This window comes from Sarcophilus harrisii, chromosome 1, assembly GCF_902635505.1.
Source record: "Sarcophilus harrisii chromosome 1, mSarHar1.11, whole genome shotgun sequence".
Taxonomy (NCBI): Eukaryota; Metazoa; Chordata; class Mammalia; order Dasyuromorphia; family Dasyuridae; genus Sarcophilus; species Sarcophilus harrisii.
The window spans coordinates 670,960,875-670,979,098 of NC_045426.1; the positions used below are offsets into that span (position 1 = coordinate 670,960,875).

Here is an 18,224-nt window from a genome sequence, read left to right on the forward strand (position 1 = left end):
TCTCCTTCACTGGATCCCCTCTAATCATAGGAAGTTTCCAAAATAAAAAAAAAATCAATTATCTTTGACAGTCACCTTTTTCTTCTGTGAAGATGGACCTTGTCTACTGATCAGCCATGGGCTCTAGGCTCTGGGAGCTTCCTAGGGATTTTAAGATTTTTGGCAGCTTGCTTTGTAAGTGGACATTTGGAATTAGGTACCCCCTCTCCCTGTGTGATCATTTAAATGAATTTAAATGTTACCCAGCTGACATCCCAAGTTAGAAATGGAGAGTTCTCGGAGGGGATGATCATACTCTCTAATCATAGGTGTCCCTCAGAGCTTTGTGCTGGGCCCTCTTCTCTTCTTCCCCTAACTACTTGACTTGGTGATCTCAGAAGCTCCTGTGGATTGAATTACCATTTCTATGGTGATGATTCTCAAATCCCTCATTTTGTGGATGAGGAAACTGAGGAATAGAGGAGTAATCAGTTTGCCCAATGTTTACACACCTGTAGTAAGTATCCCAAGTCGAGAAACTGAATCCAGATCTAGGTCTTTCTATTACCAGAGATCCTTTTATTGCACCATTGTTACCTCATTGGTGAATTCTCTCACCTGGCCTTTTCTTCTTTGGATCTCTTTATTTTGGACTACTTTGGGACCCTGACTTCAAAACTCTCTCTGTTAAGTCAATTAATGCACACGAGGGTGTTCTAGTGGTCTTTGATGCTCTCCTTCTTGTTGATGAAGACTGATGATCTTTAGGCAAGTATGGAATTGTCCAAATTTGAACTATAGTATTGAAAGGTGGACCTTTCCTAGAATCAGGGTAGTAATAATAAATAACAGAAGTTAGTCCACAGGGTACAATGTATTTGTTTTCATGTACACCGTGAGTTAGACATACTGATCCTCTGGCCCCTCCCCTCATTCCCTTCTGCAGGCAAAGAGCCCGATGTGATGCCCATCACACAAATCCCAGACCAAGGAGAGACAGAAGGCCTTGCAGCACTGACAAGTAGTCCTCCAGCACTCATAGACACCCTCAGTACTACAGGTAAGTAGAATCCTCCTTTCTATTTTCTCTACTGAATGAATGTTTCTTCTACTCTTTGGAGTTAATGGAATGAATCACCTCCAGAGACTGAAAGGAAGCGACCTCTGAAAGAAGAGTATGGCATCAAGGTCCATGTGGCAGTAATTGCTTTCTTGATTTCTTTCCCTGAGCATATTAAGTATGCTTCTCTTCTCTTTGGGAAAAATATTTCGGGTATGATTAAGATAGGCATCCTTCTGCAGTTCAACTAGAGGCCATTTGTGCCTGAACATTTATTACATTCCCTGTTTTCCCCTCTATTAGAACTCATTTGGAATAAAGCAAGGATATTGATAAGAACAGACCATATCCTTTCAGAATATTATTATGTTTGGTAAACTTCTAATGAAAACTGGAGGCTGGTAGCTACATGTCAAAGATAATGATTTTTTTGGTTTGGAGACCTTTCCTTACCTAAGACTTTATTTAAGCAAGCTAATTTCTGGAATTTTGGATGAAGTCTGTAACAGGTCAGTTCCCTGTTCCATGTTTCTGGATTAGATATCAAGGGGATTAAAAAATGAAAGTTTATGTCCCTCAGTAAATGCTTTCCCCTCTCATTCAATTCATTCATTTGTTCTTCATGCATGCATGCATTCATTCTCTAACCTTTTGTGAGATCAGGAGATTCTAAGGATTCAAAATATCAGTCTTGGGATAGAGCATGACTCCTCTGTGGGATTGTGAATCCTTTCATTGATCAATGTCGTCTCCCCAGAGTAGCAACAGTCATGGTCCTTTGGTTAATAATCTTACTCACAGGGAAGAGGTTCCCATGTGAACCATTGAAAGAGAAAGTGAAGGGTTGAGGATGGTTTTTCAAGAAGGAATTGGTTTATTGAATAGAAATGAGGATGAATAATCTTCCCTGTTTCCTTCCCTATATCCTTGCACGTCCCAACCAACTGCTCAATCGCAACATTCCCCAGCAAAAGCACCCAGTCAGGGGACTCATGTCCCATATCCTGAGATTCTCTGGGGCTCACCATCATTTCTGTGATCAGCTCTATTAGAGCTTCTTTTTCAAATACTTCAACAGAGGCGTTGCCATGGAGACACTTCCTCCTACTCCGCCCACCAGCTACTACGTACCTATTGGTACAAGTAACCAACGAATTGAGACACCTACAGAATCTAACTTTTCTTCAATAGGAACCACTGCTTCAATAGGAACCACTGTGCCCAAGACGTCCGAAGGAGTGAACATGGGTACCAGCAGCCTCTTGCTCCCTTTGACTTCAATTGATCCCACAGCTACCTCTGACTCAAGTATTGTATTAAAAACCAACCTGCCTGGGACACTTTCCTCTCCTCTCCCAGTGATCACATCTAGAACTACCATGGCTACCATGGAGAGCACGAGTACGGAACCAATATCAAGGTCAATTCCACCAGATGTTCTCCAGACAACTCTCTCAGTTTCAGGAATGGGCATCATCCCCCCTGCTTCCCTGTCCTCCTCTCCTTCACCAACACCTGCGAAAGAAACAGGGGAAAGTCTTGCACCAACTCCAATGCAAGCTGAGACCACAACCCCAGAGAAGTCAGACACCCAGACACGAACAGAATCTGGTTCAGCTGCTTGGCCAACTCCTGCCATAAACACCATCCCAAGTGCTGATGCAGGAGGCACAAGTGCCTCCTTGGCATCCACAGAAGGGAAAAGTGGGCTCATAACATTATCTGTTTCCTCTGTGGAGAGTACATATAAACCCCAGGCAACACCCAAAGAGCAAACACATTCCATGGAACCCTCAACTCTTCCATGGCCAGAGATAACATCTACTGTTGCCTTCCATGATGTAAGACAGGAAGACAACCACTCCACAACTAACTCATCTCTTGGGACAGGAGCCCCAACAAGCCAAACTGCACCTCCTGCTACTGAACCCACTAAAACCTCACATCCTGAGGGAGTGACCAGTTCAAATGAACCAGTGATTACAGACACAGCTTTTCCTCCTAGTGCCAGTCCAGAAGAGATCCGAAATTTGACCACTCATGATAACAGGCATCTGGGTAGTAGTTTGGTCTCCACAATCACCCCTGTGCTTGAGATGAGTATGGCAGGTAGTTCTATAGGATCAGCTGCCAGCACAATTTTTTCTGCTGAAACCTCAGCTGACCTCCAGGCAAGTCCTACTAGAGAATCTAGCACAGGACCAGAAAGCTTTGCCACTCTCCTTCCCACAGGGCCCAGACTTGGAACTGAAACAGCTTTGACCCCTGTATCAACAATGGCAGCTGAAGATACTTTTACCAGTAGTAGCTCTGTGACTCCTACAGAAGAAAGAACAATTAGCACCTCATCTTCTACCACATCTGAAAGCACATCTCTTACCATGACTGGGCTGAGCAGCACCTCTACTTGGCCAAAAATCCTCAGTTCATTATCCACCACAGCTTCATCTGGGATTATCCACATACCTGAGGACATCAGCTCAGCTTCTCCTCGTGCAGACAGTACAAGTCTCATACAAAGCAACAAGGTCATAGACATTGTTCCTCCTTTTATTGGGACCACTCATAGCCCTGAGCACCCAAAGACATTGGCAGAGAGCAGCACTGGTGTCCTATCAACAACTTTATCACTTAAATCACCCAGATCCTCAGCCACCACTACTGGAGGACCAGAACTATTGAGCATTTCTACTGGCTCAACTACAAGGGAAATGACGACTCAGGGTATCCCGCCTGAAGACTTAGAGAGGACCTCAGATTCTCCCTTAACCACTTTGAACATGGTGGCCATAGCTAGCACTGTCACAGCCATGGAGATGGAAGGGATGTCTTCAGTTCCTCTATGGCCCGCCATAGATATTCAAGTCAGCTCAGTCCAACCTCCTAGTAGCAGCACTAAAGATCTCCCTCAACAAAGCACACTCATTTTCCAGTCCCCCACCACAGCTAAATCCATGGATCTCATCCCCACTGGAGCAGATATTACCACATCATCACCACAGACGGACTCTTCTTCAGCTTCTGTGGCCTTATCTGGGATTACTTCCAAGATTACTACTGACGACATGAGTTTAGCTGCTCCTGGGACAGAAAGTCTCATCAAAAGCAGTGAGGTTACAAATAGAGCTCCTGTTTCTATGATCACTGACAGTCCTGAGCTTCTAAGTACAGAGGCAGAGAACAGTACAGGAGCCCCACTGACCACTGTGTCACTTCAACGTCCCATGTCCTCACTAGCTGTTACAGGTCCTCTGAGCATCTCTGCTGATAGAACTTCCCCAGAGACTATGGCTTATAGTGTCCCACAGACAGACACAGAGATGAGCTCTGATCTTCCCTTGACCACCTTGGCTATGGTGACAACAGCCAACACTTTCACAACTGTAGTTATGGGAGAGATGTTTTCTCCAGGAAATAAGATTCACTCAACCCTATCTCCCGGTGTCAGCAGCTCCATGGCTGTCCCTGAACAAAGCACAGCCATTCCACAGCACTCTGCTACAACTGAAGCTGTAATGCTCACCTCCACTAGATCAGATACCACTATTATTTGGCCACAGACTCTCCCTCCTTCAACTCCAGTAGGCTTATCTATGGTTACCCAGATGGCTGAGGACATGAGTTCATCTACCCTTATCACTGAAAAAACAAATCTCGCCTTCAGCAGCAAGGTCACAGACATGATCCCTCTCTCTCCTGTAACTACACTCAGTCCTGAACTCCCAAGTATAGTGACAGAGAACAGCACAGATGTCCCACTGACCACCACTTCTTCTAAAACTCCTGTTTTAGCAGATATTACCTCTGAAAGAACAAGCCAATTGAGCACCCTTGCTGATTCAGCTTCCTGGGGGCTTACAACTCATTCAGAAATGAGCTCAAATCTCCCTCTGGCCACAGCCAGCACTGACACAGACATGGTGATGAGAGAAATATCAGATGCTCCAGGGCCTAACCCAGAAACTGAAGTGCACATCACCCTTTCTCCTGGCACCATTTCAGAAGAGATCTCAAGTTCTGAGCCCATGTTTCCCAGGGAGATAAGTCCTGCCACCCAGCAGGCTGTTGTGACCACAATGATCCCTTCTTATTTTGGACAAGGATCAAGTCTGACTTCTGTGACTCGGGCTGAGCCATCTGAAACTCAAAGAGCAATAGTCACCCAAGTTCCACTGGAAAGTTACACAAAATCTCCCTTGTCTCCTACTGAAGCTGAGACCACTGGAACAGGGACCATAACAACTCCTACTCTGGCCTCTGAACTGGAGAACATCCAGGCTTCCACAGGTACCATCTCAGGCTCAGAGGTCAACATGACCTATTCCACTTTGTCATCTTCCTTAGAAAGTCCTAGAACACAAACTACTAGTCCTGAGAGAGTAGCAAGTTCTTCTCTGGCACTATCCACTTTACCAACTGAGAAATCATTGGCAGCAGGCACTTCTTCACCAATCTCTATTTCCACAATGCTTTCTGAAATCACTGCACCAAAGACAAGTGCTCAAAGATCTGAAAATCAGAGCACAGCTACCCTGGAAGCCGGCACAGCTCCAGCAGTGGGGACCAGTCCTGCTGTGACCTTGATCCCTTCACAGTCAAAGGCCACAACTTCTATCAGCATGTCAAGTTCCGCTGCCTCATCACCAATAAAAACAAGTTCTCCAAGTCTAAATGACATTATGTTAGGTGATATTTCCCTGGAGCCCTCTGCAAAAACAGTGACTGCCAGCCCTGTCCATGATTCTCCAAGTCAAAGCCTAAATGTCTCTCCTACTGTTACCACTTCTGCAGCCTTGATAAGCTCCAGTCCCCCTGGGACTGCTCCCTCTAGGGAAGGATCAGGGACAGCCACCTTTATTGCAGGGTCAGTGGAAACAACTCTAGCTGTCACTCTGTCTCCAGCAAGAATACAGGAAGCCTGGACATCATCACCTCCTTCCCCAGCATCAACAGCCCCAGAGGGCAACAGTGCTATGGCAGAAATAGCCTCTGTTTCTGCTCTGGTACCTGCCAGCTCCACTCTGTTCACAAGTAAGCAGACTCCAAATTAAGGGGATGTTGATGAGGCTTTGGAGGAGATGGATGGGTGGAATCTATAGTAGAATGAGAATCACATCTGGGCAAAGACATTAATATCATAGCCAATTGGTTTCTCTTTGGATGTGTGTTTTGGGCTACTTTAGTATCTGTTAGATCAGTATAATCGTTCTAGTCTTATCTTATCTCCCAGTGAGAAGATTGTCTAGTGGTCTCAGGTCTTAGGTCAAAAAATCAAAGATTTTTTGATTTCTTGTTGCTAAAATTAAGATATTCCCAGTTATTTTAAGATATAATGGGACTGTTTGGTACTGAAGTAATGCTTTGGAGGAGAAACTTCCATTAGCCAGTAAGAAGGAAGAAAAAATAGAAGGCATGTAGTTTGGGGTTTCCACTCAGTAAGGACAATGTATTTCCTTTGGGTGTCCTAGTAATCTGACGTGACTGATCCCTGGGCAACCTTCCCTTATACCTTCCTGCAGGTGATTTGGGGCCTGACACCCATATTCCTGATCATGAAGTTCTAGGAGGCACTGCAACCATGACAAATGGACCCCTGATACCCGTGTCCCTTGTCAGTGCCCCAGGTCAGTGGGTGGCTCCTCTATCTCTCCTCTGTTGGGGGTTCCACTTTTCTGGGGTCTCATTTCCTGATCTTTGGCAATGACTCATTGGTTCATCTTTGTAACTTCAGAAGAATGGGCTTCTGAGAGTGGGGTTTTGGCTTAGGTTTCAAGCTATCAAGGATTGTAGGACGAGAATCAGGAAATTTTATATTTGGAAGAGATGTGAGTAATTATCCAGTCCACTCATAACTACAGGAGAACCCCCACTCCAGCCTAGCCAACAAGTATCTCCAGTGCAGCATATCTTATTCTCGAAGACATCACCTGAAGGAGAACCCACCACGTCTCTCACTTTGGGGCAGCTCTCACTGTTAGAAAGTTATTTTCTGACATCAAGCATAAATTTACCTCTGCATTTTGAATCCATTGCTTTTGTTCTGGCCTCAGGAGATAACCCAAGAAAGTGAAATACACCATCCGAACAAGAATCATCCAAATACTTGAAGACAGTCATTATGCCCTCTTTGAGCCATCACTTCTCTGAGTTAAAGTTTCCTCAGTTCCTTCAACAGATGCTTATATGGATATGGCTTTGATACGCTTCACCATCCCACTTGTCCTCTGGAATCATATATCTAGAAATTGAAGGGACCTTAGTCAACTAGTGCAGATGTCCTAAAATAGAGTAAATGGAGACCCAGAGTGGACCTTTGCCCAAAATCTCATAAGGAGCAAGCATTAAAGATGTAGATTAAATCACATTCCTTTGAAATCCTCCATAACATTTCCTCTCCCATTTCTTTTTTTGATGAAGCATGTGGTATAACAACTTTGGAAAAGGTTTGGTTGGGACTAAGATAGATATCCATCAATTGAACCTAGGTTAATTTTCTATCCTAATTAATGCCCCTGCCCTAGATATCAGTAGAACTGCAGTTAAACATAAGTTCTTTCTTATCTCTATTTCATAAGCTTTCCTGGAATTTACATGACCTAAAAAGGAATCTTGACATGGTTCATTCAGAGGGGTGTTTCATAAACTAATATGGTCACACTAATATGGTTATAGCATAGCAGTATGTAGCAATCTGTGGTAGAATCCTTAGACTAAAAAGGAGGCTTGTTCAAGAATTGAGCTCAACTAAAGAATATGGGCAAAATGAGGTGTGAGGGATTGGGATCTGTCTTCATACAGAAGGAGCCTTACTGAGAGGCAATGGGAATCTGTCTAAATGATTCCAAACTCCCCCGTCAACCCTTACACACACCCTTCAACCAATTGCTCTGGTCACAGGATTCTCTACCAGAAGCACAGTGACATTGAAGAATGTGAGTGGGTCAGACCTGGAAAAAGAATCAGCAGATTTCACCAGCACTCCTATGACTGGATCTACTGTGAGAGATTCCATTCCAGACACTACAACAGAAATAGTTGTCATGGAGACAACTCCAGGTATAATAACCATGTTCTCGCTATGGCCACTCTAACAGGTGGCGTTAGGCCTGAGACACACAGGTCAACCACATATTCCCTTATAGAAACCTCAGTTCCCTGAAGGGATCTCACACTAACTTCTAGTGTGAGTTACTATGGGCATTGTAAACCCTGCAGTTTCCATGACTCTATTGGATTCCACAGCCACCACAGGTAACTGTGATCCCTTCAAAATCAGTCCAGATTGGACAATTTCTTCCATTTTCCATGCAGACACATCTATAGCAGAAACAGCCCCTAGAGAGTTCCAACACACCTTTATCCCATGGCCTGCTCCAGTTGATTCTTCCCATACCACTGTCTGAGTTATAGCAAGTGAAATCAGCTACATTTTATCTTTAATCTCAACTTACTGTAGCCATCAATGTCACAGAGATTGAGTCAAGCCCAGATTTGTCTATGAGGCTAATCATCCCAGAGAAACACTAAGCCATAAAAATCTAAAGAGAAGAGAGTATTCATGAAAATGGGGTAATAGTATTAAAAGCTTCAGAAATATTGAGAAAAGATCATTTGGTTTTGCAATTAAAAGACTGTTGATAACATTGAGAGGATGATTTCATTTTAATGGTGAGGTACCTAAAGTATCTCAAGGACTTTGAACAGAAAAAGAAGGAGCGGTAAGGAATAATAGCTATTGGGGACAAATGGGTAAAGTGAAGATTTTTGTTTTTGTTTTTGCAGATGGAGTAGTAGAGAAACAGTCAGTAGCCAAGCAGAGATTGTAGATAAGTGAGACAGTGGGACAATAGAGGAACACTCTGCTGTGTAAAGGATGAAGTAAAGAAAGCACATATTTTGGAGTTTACAGTCAGAACATATGGAGATAATATATTGTCTTTTCTACTCCCTTCACTGTGATATGTACACTTACTTGATCCTACAGGTAGTGAGGTTGCTGTAGTGCCTGTCACACATATCCCAGTCCATGAAGCACTAGGAGAAAAGGAAGTACTGACCAGGGGCCCTCTGGAACCTGAATCTACTGTAGACCCTATGGGTAAGTAAATACCTCTTTTATTTCTCCTGTGCTGGTATTCACCCTTCTGGGTCTTTCCCCCAGTTTTGAGACAAGATATGGACTCATCTTCAGTCTGAGAGCAGACACTGATAGGGGAATTTATAATTAGAGTGCAAAATTTGGCAGCTTCATCTGCCACATTATTTTCTGCACTGAAGTATGTTGCGATAAAAAAAATGAAGAACTACTAGGAATTTGGTATTTTTCTTGTATTCACTTGCATGCACACATATTACTTCCCTGATAAAAGTCAGCCATAGGAAGGCAAGAGTCTTTTTCATTCTTGTCTATGCATTCCAGGACACCTAAAGCCCCCAAATGAATGGCACATAAAGAGTAGTTAATGCTTTTGATTTTTGACAAGAACACGTATCCATTAGGCAGGCAGACTGTCTGAGCCTGGATCCCTAGATTTGTGCCAAGAAGTCAGGGAGATCTGCCTACGGCACTGATCTCTTATTATTTAATAATTCTAATAGTGGCCACCCACCCTAGAATCATAGATCTGTGCAGAATCCTTTTTGTTATTGAAAATTCTTGTCGGGGAGAAAGCTGAACATTGGAAAGTAATGTGAGAAGTTGGGATTTCATTGTTTTTCCCAAGAAGGAAGTAGTCTTTAACAGGCAATTTCCAAATGACCCCAAACTTATCCCATCAACTCTTAGGCACATTTCAACCAAATGCTCTGGTCATAGGATTCTCTACCAGGAGCATAGTAACATTGAAGAATATGAGTGGGTCTAACTTGGAAAGAGAATCAGCACAGTCCACCAACACTCCCATGACTGGTTCTACTATGAGAGATTCCATTTCAGATGCTGAAACAGAGACATTCACCGTGGAGACTATGCCAGCTACAACAACTACTCAGGCTTCCCTTCTCACTGTGGCCACTGTGACAGGTGACCTCAGCCCTGAAACACACAGGACAACCATGCACTCTCCCACCGAAGCCTCAACTCCATCTGAGACATCTCTTGGAGTGACCATGGAGGCGGGAAGCCCCACAGTTTCCATGACTCTGGCAGAACCGACAGCCAGCACAGTCTCTGATGGTCCCTTAAAGGTCAACCCAACTGAGAAGATTTCTTCTACATCCCTTTCGGACACACTTGTATCAGAAAAATCTCCTAGAGAGAGTGACAGTACCACTCTGACTCCATGGCCCACTCCAGTTGACTCCATCCATATCACTACCTCAGCCCCAAGAATGGAAATCAGCTCCATTTTGCCTCCATCTTCAATTCCTGCAGCCACCAGTGATAAAGAAACCACGCCAAACCCAGATTTGCCCATGAAGGAAACCCCCCCAGAGCAGCAGGATGTTCAGACTGTAACGGAGCCAGGGTCAGCTGCCCTGTCCTCCACTGTTTCCAGCATCGTTCCAACATCTGTTGGAGGGGACACAAGCATTTTCTTGGTGTCTACAGAAGGTCCAAGAGAGGATAAAACAGTTTCTAGCACTTTGCCAGACACTCCTGGAATCACTCAGACAGAGCAGATTCATTCTACAAGCCCAGGAGAGCCTGACAGAAGCTTCACCTCTTCTCAGGCCCATCTAAGTGAAGGAGGCAGCTATGCTAGGACTGTCCCCTCACCCTTTGTGGAAGGCATGACAAGCCCGGCTGAACCTCCTACCCTGGAGTCCACAGAGCCCACATTTCCTGAGGAGGGCACTCCCTCTGTTGCACCAGTGACTGAATTCAGCACCATGGACAGTGGAAAGTTACAGAGTAGTTTGGACTCCACCAGCACCCCAGTGAGGGAGACCAGCAGACCAGGCAGCACTGCAGCCTCAGATACCAGCACACTCAGCCCAGGGAAGTTTCATCCTGCTGAGAGTACAGCTAACCTCATGCCAAGTCCTGTGGGAGGGTCTAGCCCAGAACCAGCTGTCTACACCACTCCATCCCATACCCCAGATATTGCTACAGAGACCAAGCTTAGAGGAGAGACAGACTTGTCCTCAATATTAACCACACCAGCACCTGTGGTCTCCATCACCACTATCTCAGAGGCTCTGCCTGGAATAAGAACAAGGGTTCCCTGGTCCTTGACCTCGGCTGAAACCACAGATATCACCATGATTGGTAAAGATACTATGTCTACTTTGCCACAGACCTTTTCTCCTCCATCCCCAGTCATTTTATCTGAGGGCACTTACAAGGCTGAGGACATGAGCTCCAATGTTCCCAGGACTGAAAGCATAAGGGTCACAGATATGACTTCTCGTTATCCTAAAGATACTACCAACCAAGAATTTCTGGGGACAGTGGAGGAGAGTAGCACAAGTGTTTCCCTGATCACTCCTTCACTTGGACCTCCTGTGTCCTCAGCCTCTATTATGGGAGAAATACCAAATATGTCAGGTACCACTACTGACTCAATGCAAGTGACTACCACACATGGAATCCCAAATAGAGACTCAGAGAGGACCTCGGGTCTCCCATTGGCCACAGAGGGCACAGACAATACTTCCACAGCCAAGATGACTGGCAACATCTCTATGGTCCCTACAGAGCACAGTACAGAAACTCAAATGAGTTCAGCCCTGCTTCCTACCACCAATACCAGTTCTGTGGCTCTCTCTGGACCAAGAACAGTTTCCCCCTCATCTACCACAGCTGAAACGAGGACTCTCACCATCACTGGAACAGGTAGCATCTCTTCTTCAATTCCTATAACCTCACCTGGAGTTACTCCCTTCACTGAGAACATGAGCTCAGCTGCCTCCAGGACTGATGCCACAAGTCTCATCTTTAGCACTAAAATCACAGACATCGTCCCTTTCTCCCCTATGGTCACTTTCAGACCTGAACTCCCAAGTACGGTACCAGAGAAAAGTACAAAGTCCCCACTGACCACAATTTCTATTAAAGTTCCAGTGTCCTCAGATACTAATCCCGTAGGCTCATTGATCACCTCTGTTGGCTCAATTCCCTTGGAGACTACTCATGGTGTTCCACATGCAGACTTAGAGAAGACCTCTGAGCTTCCTCTGACTTCCTTAACCAGAGAGACTACAGAAAGTACTATTACAGGCAGAGCGATAGAAGGCATCACCTCAGCTTCTCCAGAGTTCAACACAGGAGCTGAAATGAGCTCAGCCATTCCTTCTACCACAAGTCCAGCAGAGACTACAAAAATTTCTGAGGCCATGACTCCCAGAGATATAAGCCCTTCCTCCATGTCACCAGGGATGGCTACAGTGACTCCTGTCCATATTGGATCAGATTCAAGTCCGGCTGCCGTGACCCAGGCTAAGCTACCCAAAACTCAAAGTCCATTAATCCTTACCAAAGTCCCACAGGAGAGTGATACAGAATTCCCTTGGTCTTCTACTGCAACTGAGGCCACAAAATCAGTGATCATAACAGATTCCACTCCAGTCTCAGAGTTGGAGGAGAGCCAGGCTTCCAAAGGCACCATCCCAGGAACAGAGGCCAGCAGAAACTATCCCACTTTGTTATCTCCTTCAGAAAGCCCCATGACACATGATGCTAGTCCTGAGAGGGTAACAAGCACTGATCAAGCACCGTCCACTTTGCCAGCTGAGGAATTACCTGAAACAGGCACCAGCTCAGCTACTTTTGTTTCTAAAATGCTTTCTGATGTCACTTCTTCAGAACCATGGACAAGCACCGAAGGGTTTGAAAGTCAAAGCATGTCTATCCTGGAGACCACAACTGTTCTAGCAATTAGTAGAGACCCTGCTATGACTTTTATCTCCCCACTGTCAAAGACCACAACTCCTGTCAGCGTGCATATGGAAACTGGGTCTAATTTACCACCTTGGGCAGCCAGCCCTTCCTCAAAAGTAGAAACAACTTCCAGTCTGGTTGATATCACGGTGGAGGAATCCTCCCAAGGAAGAGGAACTCACAGTCCCATCCATGAATCTCCAAGTTCAAGTCCGGGCCCTTCTTCTGCCTTAACTACTCCTGAGACTTGGACAATAACAGGTGCCCCTGAAAAGACTTCCCCATTGGAGGACTCAGGGTCAGCTGGCCTTACTACAGAGTCTGTGAGGAGCTCAGGGGAGACACCAACTCTAGATGTCAGCCTGCCTCCATCTAGAACACAGGAAGTCTCCATAGCATCTCCAAGCCCAACCCCCATGGCCACAGAAAATAGCAGTTCCAGAGCAGAGACAGCCTCTGTTTCTGCTCAAGTACCTTCCACTTCCACCCTGTTCACAAGTAAGCATATTTTAATTAAGCTTCCCTTGGAGGCGTTTGGGGTGTGGCCCTAATGGAAATGGATGGGGTTTGTCCAGGGAGGGGAGGTCTAATGCCTTTGTAAAAGGCAGGAAGGAATCTTCTTTCCTTGTCCTTTCGCTCTTTAGCCTTCTATTGGCTCACTTTAGAGCCTTTTCCTTAGTGCCATATCTATTGAATCAATGTGGTCACCCATTTCTATGGGAGGGCAGTTTCACAGTTTCTGTGCTAAAGTGATTCTCCTTTTCTCATTGGTGAGATCCTGATTTTCTAAGTCTAAATTATATGGATTATCCACTAGTGAGTCAGTGCTTTGGAAGGAAAAAAGTTTTTTGTCGTGTGGGAAGAAGTCTGAGAAAGCATGTAAATTTTGGGATTTTATACTCGGTGGCAACAATGTATTTCTCTTTTTGTGCTCACTAATAATGACATGACTGAGCTCTGGGCTCTCCTCTCCCCTCATCTCTCCCTGCAGGTGGTGATGCTGGTGTTGTGCCGGTCACACATGCCTCAGGCCATGGAGTACCAGGAAGCATAGCAGCACTCACCAGAGGTCCCCTGATACCTAGGTCCACTCTTATTCCCACAGGCAAGTAGATACCTTCTTTCTGTCTCCCCTGTTGGAAGGTCACATCTTTATGACCTTGTATCTCAGTTTTATAAATAAAGTATGAGATTATTTAAGAGATGATTCATCTTCAAAGTTTGAGAATAAGAGTTCAGGAAGGGGTTTTTAAATCATGACCATATCTTCTAGCTGTTCTCCCCTACACCCCAATTCCCGGGGTGTAGCCTCTGAAAGAATAGCTAGTTGGGAACCGTATATTTACTTACTCAAGCATGAGAAACACAGAAAGAACCATATCCTCTCCCACAGAAACTTCGTCAGTTCATCTGAGACATCTGGAGCCACCATAGGCATTGGAAACTTCCAACTCTTCCTGATGCTAGAAAAGGTTACATTTTGTCTTGTTAGAATAGTCATTTCCACAAGGACAGGGACCAAATGGTTCCTCTTTATCTTTTCATCCTTAATACCTAGCACAGTGTTTGGCACATAGATTATGTTTGCTAAATGCTTATTGATCATTGTATCATTTGTATTATCCATACAGACTCTCTGAGTCTGGCTCCATGGTCCATGTGTTTTTTGGATGCTAGAAGAACTTCAGTTAAGCATCCATCCAATATAATTAAAATTCAATATTAGTGTGGCTTTCCATGGGGAAGCAGTGATGAATGAATAAAAACCCCAAACATTTATTACATGCTTAGTCTCCACCAAGCACTACGCTAAGAGCTGGGGCTATAAGCACAAAAGCAAAGATAACTCCTGTCTTCAAGGAATTTGCTTTCTAATAAGGAAGACAACACATGTGAAGAAGTGGTAGCCAGTGAGGGGGAATTTAATCTTGCATGGTACAGGGATGGTGAATGAAGGCCTAGGAGACTATGTGGACATACTACATTGGAGGAGAATTGACAAAATTTAATCATAGTTCCAGAGCTGGAGAATATCTGGAAGATGAAAGTAAATGCACCTGGTTGAGTGTACAGAGTAAAACAATAACCTTGGATTTCATGACATAGACCAGGAGAGGCAGTTACTGATAAGTACTGTGAAAATCCAGGGCAGACTTTATAGGAATTAAACATGAATCTTGCAGGACTAGTCTTTGATGTGGACTTCAGGGCAATGATGAGAGTATAGAAGAGATGGTCAGAGTGTAGGTTAAAGTCCCTAACAAAGTTGATGGAAATGTAAAGGATCAAGTGCCCATGATGGATGAAGTGAAGCATTAGGGATCAGGTGTTATCCTTAGAAAATAAAGAATCCTGCTGAAAGAAAATGGATATCCCTGCCAAAGTCTCACCAAACCTCCTCACATAACCACCAACTACTCTGGCCCCAAGATTCTCCAACAAGAGTATAGTAACACTGAAGAGAGTTAGTGGGTCTGATGTGACAGAGGAATTAACAGTGTCTACCAGCACCCCCATGCTCCACAGCGACAGATTCTGTTGCAGAGCATGCAAGAGATAGTTATTAGGGAAATCACTACAGGTACAATTACCTGGGGCTCTCTTCTTTCTGTGGTCAAGGTCAATAAGGGACTCAGACTTGAGACACACAGAAGAACAATATCTTTCCCCATAGAAACATCAATTCTTCCTGAGGGAGTCTCTGGAGTAATCAAGGGGACTATAAACCTCCAATGCTCCTGGACTCCAGCATAGCTCAGTTAGCCCAGGATCCAGTGATCCTTTAAAGACCTTAATAGTGACATGGAATGTTCAGGCAGGAATAGAGCCAGATTTAACTACCTTATCCTTCACTGCTTCCAGTTGTATAATCCCAACAGGTGGTAGAGGGAATATAAGCATTTTCTTGGTTTTGCAGAAGGTAAAACAGTCTCTAGTATTTTACCAGAGAATACAGACTCACCAGAAACACAGAGAACACATACAGTCCCAAAGCACAGGAGTAATTCTCCAGCCTGATAGAACTTCCACTTCCTTCTCTGTTCAGCTTAACTGAAACAACCAGTTACTCCAGGAATGTCTCCTTATCTTCTGTGGGGGGATAACAAGCAAGTTTTGCCATGACTAGAGTCTAGACAAGCACAGCTGAACCTCCGATCCCAGAGCCCATGGAGCCCATACCTCCTTCTAAGGGCAACTTCTGTTGCACTAATGATTAAATTCAGAACCAGGGACAGTGGAAAATTATAGAACAGTCTGGCTTCCACTAGCATCCTAGTGTGAGAGACCAATAGACCAGACAGGATGCCAGCACACTCATCCCAGAGAAGTTTCATCCTGCTGAGAGAGCATGGCTAATTTCATGTCAAGTCCTGTGAGAGGGTCCAGCTCAGAGCCAGATGTCTATACCTTTCTATCCCATACCCCAAGTACTACAGAGACTAGGCTTGAAAAAGAGCTAGACTCATCTTTGGCATGATCAAGGACCACACCAATATCTACTCTTTCCATCACTAGTGTCTTTGAGGCTCTGCTTGAAACAAGAATAAGGGTCCCCTGGTGCTCTACATTAGCTGAAGTCATAGGTCTCATCATCACTGGAGCAGACACCACTCCTATAAGGCCAAAGGCAGTCTCTCCTTCAACTCTAATAACTTCGTCGTGGACTGCCTATAAAGGCTAAGGATATAAGCTTAACTCTCCCTGATTCTGCAACCACAAATCTGATCCTCAGCAAAAATGTTATCCCTGTTTCCTGTACGGTCACTCTTAGCCCTGAAATCCCACAGTGGCAGAGAGCAAAAAAAATCCCACTGACCACTCCCTGTCCCTAAAATTCCGTTGTCTCACAGTACTCCTGGAGTAACCAATCACCTCTACTGGCTTGAGGAGACAATGGCTAATTGTATCCCATATGTAGGCTTAGAGAAAACTGCAAAGCTTTCTCTAGCCATCTTAGTCATTGAAGTTAATATTGTAAATATAGTTTCCCCTAATATTAGTTTGAGAGATTTCAGAAACTTAGGAGATTTGGACTCAGAGAGAAAAGCTCTACATCCAAGTGTGGCGACCACAGTGACCCCTGCCTATGTTGGGTCAGATTTAAGTTTTACTGCTTTGATCTGTCTGAGCTACCTGAGACACAAAATCTAGTGATTCATAAAATTCTACAGGAGAGTAACACTGAATCCTCATTTTCTCTTACTACATTTGAAGCTTCTGGAGCAGGATCCAGCTTTTGCAGCTTTTATTCTGACCCCCAGGACTAGGAGAGACCCAGACTTCCATAGATACTATCTAAGGCAGAGAAACTTTATCTTATATTCTTCCTCAGAAAATCCCAGGACACATATCACTGGCCCTGAGTACCAAGCACTAACCAAGCACTGTCCATTCTGTCAACCTCAAGAAATCACTGGAGAATAGGGACTAGCTCAGCCCCCTCTGTTTTCACAAAATTGCCTACAGTCACTGCATTAGCATCAGAGATAGATACCCCAAGGTCTTTTGAAGGGCAAAGTACAGCTACCTTGGGGCCCAACATTGCTCCAGCAACAGGGCTCAGCCCTGCTGTGACCTTGATATCTCCACTGTCAAAGGTCACAATTTCTAACAATACAAATATGGAAACTATGTCAAAGTCTGCTGCTAGGCAACCAGTCCCTCACTACAGGTATAAATAAGCTTTCCCAATATGGCTGTTACCACCTTTGTTGGACCCTTCCTGAACTCTTCCTCAAATCCCCAATCCCCAATCCAGTCTATGAACCTGCTAGTTCTGCCTTGATCATAAGTAAGCAGACTCCTAATTAAACTTCACTTTAAGGGGTATTGATGTGGTCCTTGGGAATATGGGTGGATCAGGGAAATGAGAATTTTTTCTGGGTTAAAGATGATGATAATATAGTTAGCATTTTAAGGTTTGCAGTGTGTTTTATACATATTATCTGATTTTAGTTTCACAGGAAAGCAGATGTTACTTTAGATCCCCATTTTCTAAATGAGGAAACTGAAGCAGACATAGTGTAGATTATGTGATCCTTTCAAGGTCACCCAAACTAGTGTCTGAGTCTGTATTTGAATGCAGATCTTACTGACTTCTGATCTAGAACACTCTCCACTTGGCCACAAGAATCTCCTTTTCTTGACATTTTCCTCTTTGAATCTTTATTTTGAGCCATTTTTGCACTTGAGTGGTCAGATACATTGTTTACTGCCTTGGAGTAAAATCTAGTGACCCTTATACCAGCTCATTTTCCTCTTCTTGAGGGACAGGAATGGAGTGAAATGCTGACATTTCCAGTGATTCTAACAAATGTCAGGATTTTGTGATGGTGAGAAAGGACTTTGTCATGGGAGTTTTCT

The 18,224-nt window shown here is 44.4% G+C and overlaps 1 protein-coding gene and 1 long non-coding RNA gene across 8 annotated transcripts in view; one reads left to right on the plus strand and one right to left on the minus strand.

Moving 5' to 3' along the window:
- LOC100924545 (mucin-16) overlaps positions 1–18,224 on the plus strand; it is a 169,033-nt gene that overhangs the window by 34,473 nt on the left and 116,336 nt on the right. For 6 of the 7 annotated variants that reach the window (XM_031948281.1, XM_031948282.1, XM_031948279.1 and 3 more), the window contains 7 exons: positions 926–1,039; positions 2,231–6,070; positions 6,559–6,663; positions 7,937–8,095; positions 9,024–9,137; positions 9,975–13,358; positions 13,852–13,965. In XM_031948281.1, the coding sequence (XP_031804141.1) occupies positions 926–1,039; positions 2,231–6,070; positions 6,559–6,663; positions 7,937–8,095; positions 9,024–9,137; positions 9,975–13,358; positions 13,852–13,965 (7,830 nt within the window). The remainder of the gene's footprint in view (positions 1–925; positions 1,040–2,230; positions 6,071–6,558; positions 6,664–7,936; positions 8,096–9,023; positions 9,138–9,974; positions 13,359–13,851; positions 13,966–18,224) is intronic. The other variant, XM_031948280.1, reaches the window with a different exon arrangement.
- Positions 544–17,452, minus strand: LOC116420806. Its single transcript, XR_004231257.1, has 5 exons — positions 17,240–17,452; positions 15,823–15,950; positions 14,211–14,323; positions 7,051–7,277; positions 544–800 (listed from the first exon to the last, which is right to left on the minus strand). It is a non-coding gene; the product is annotated as an uncharacterized LOC116420806 (long non-coding RNA).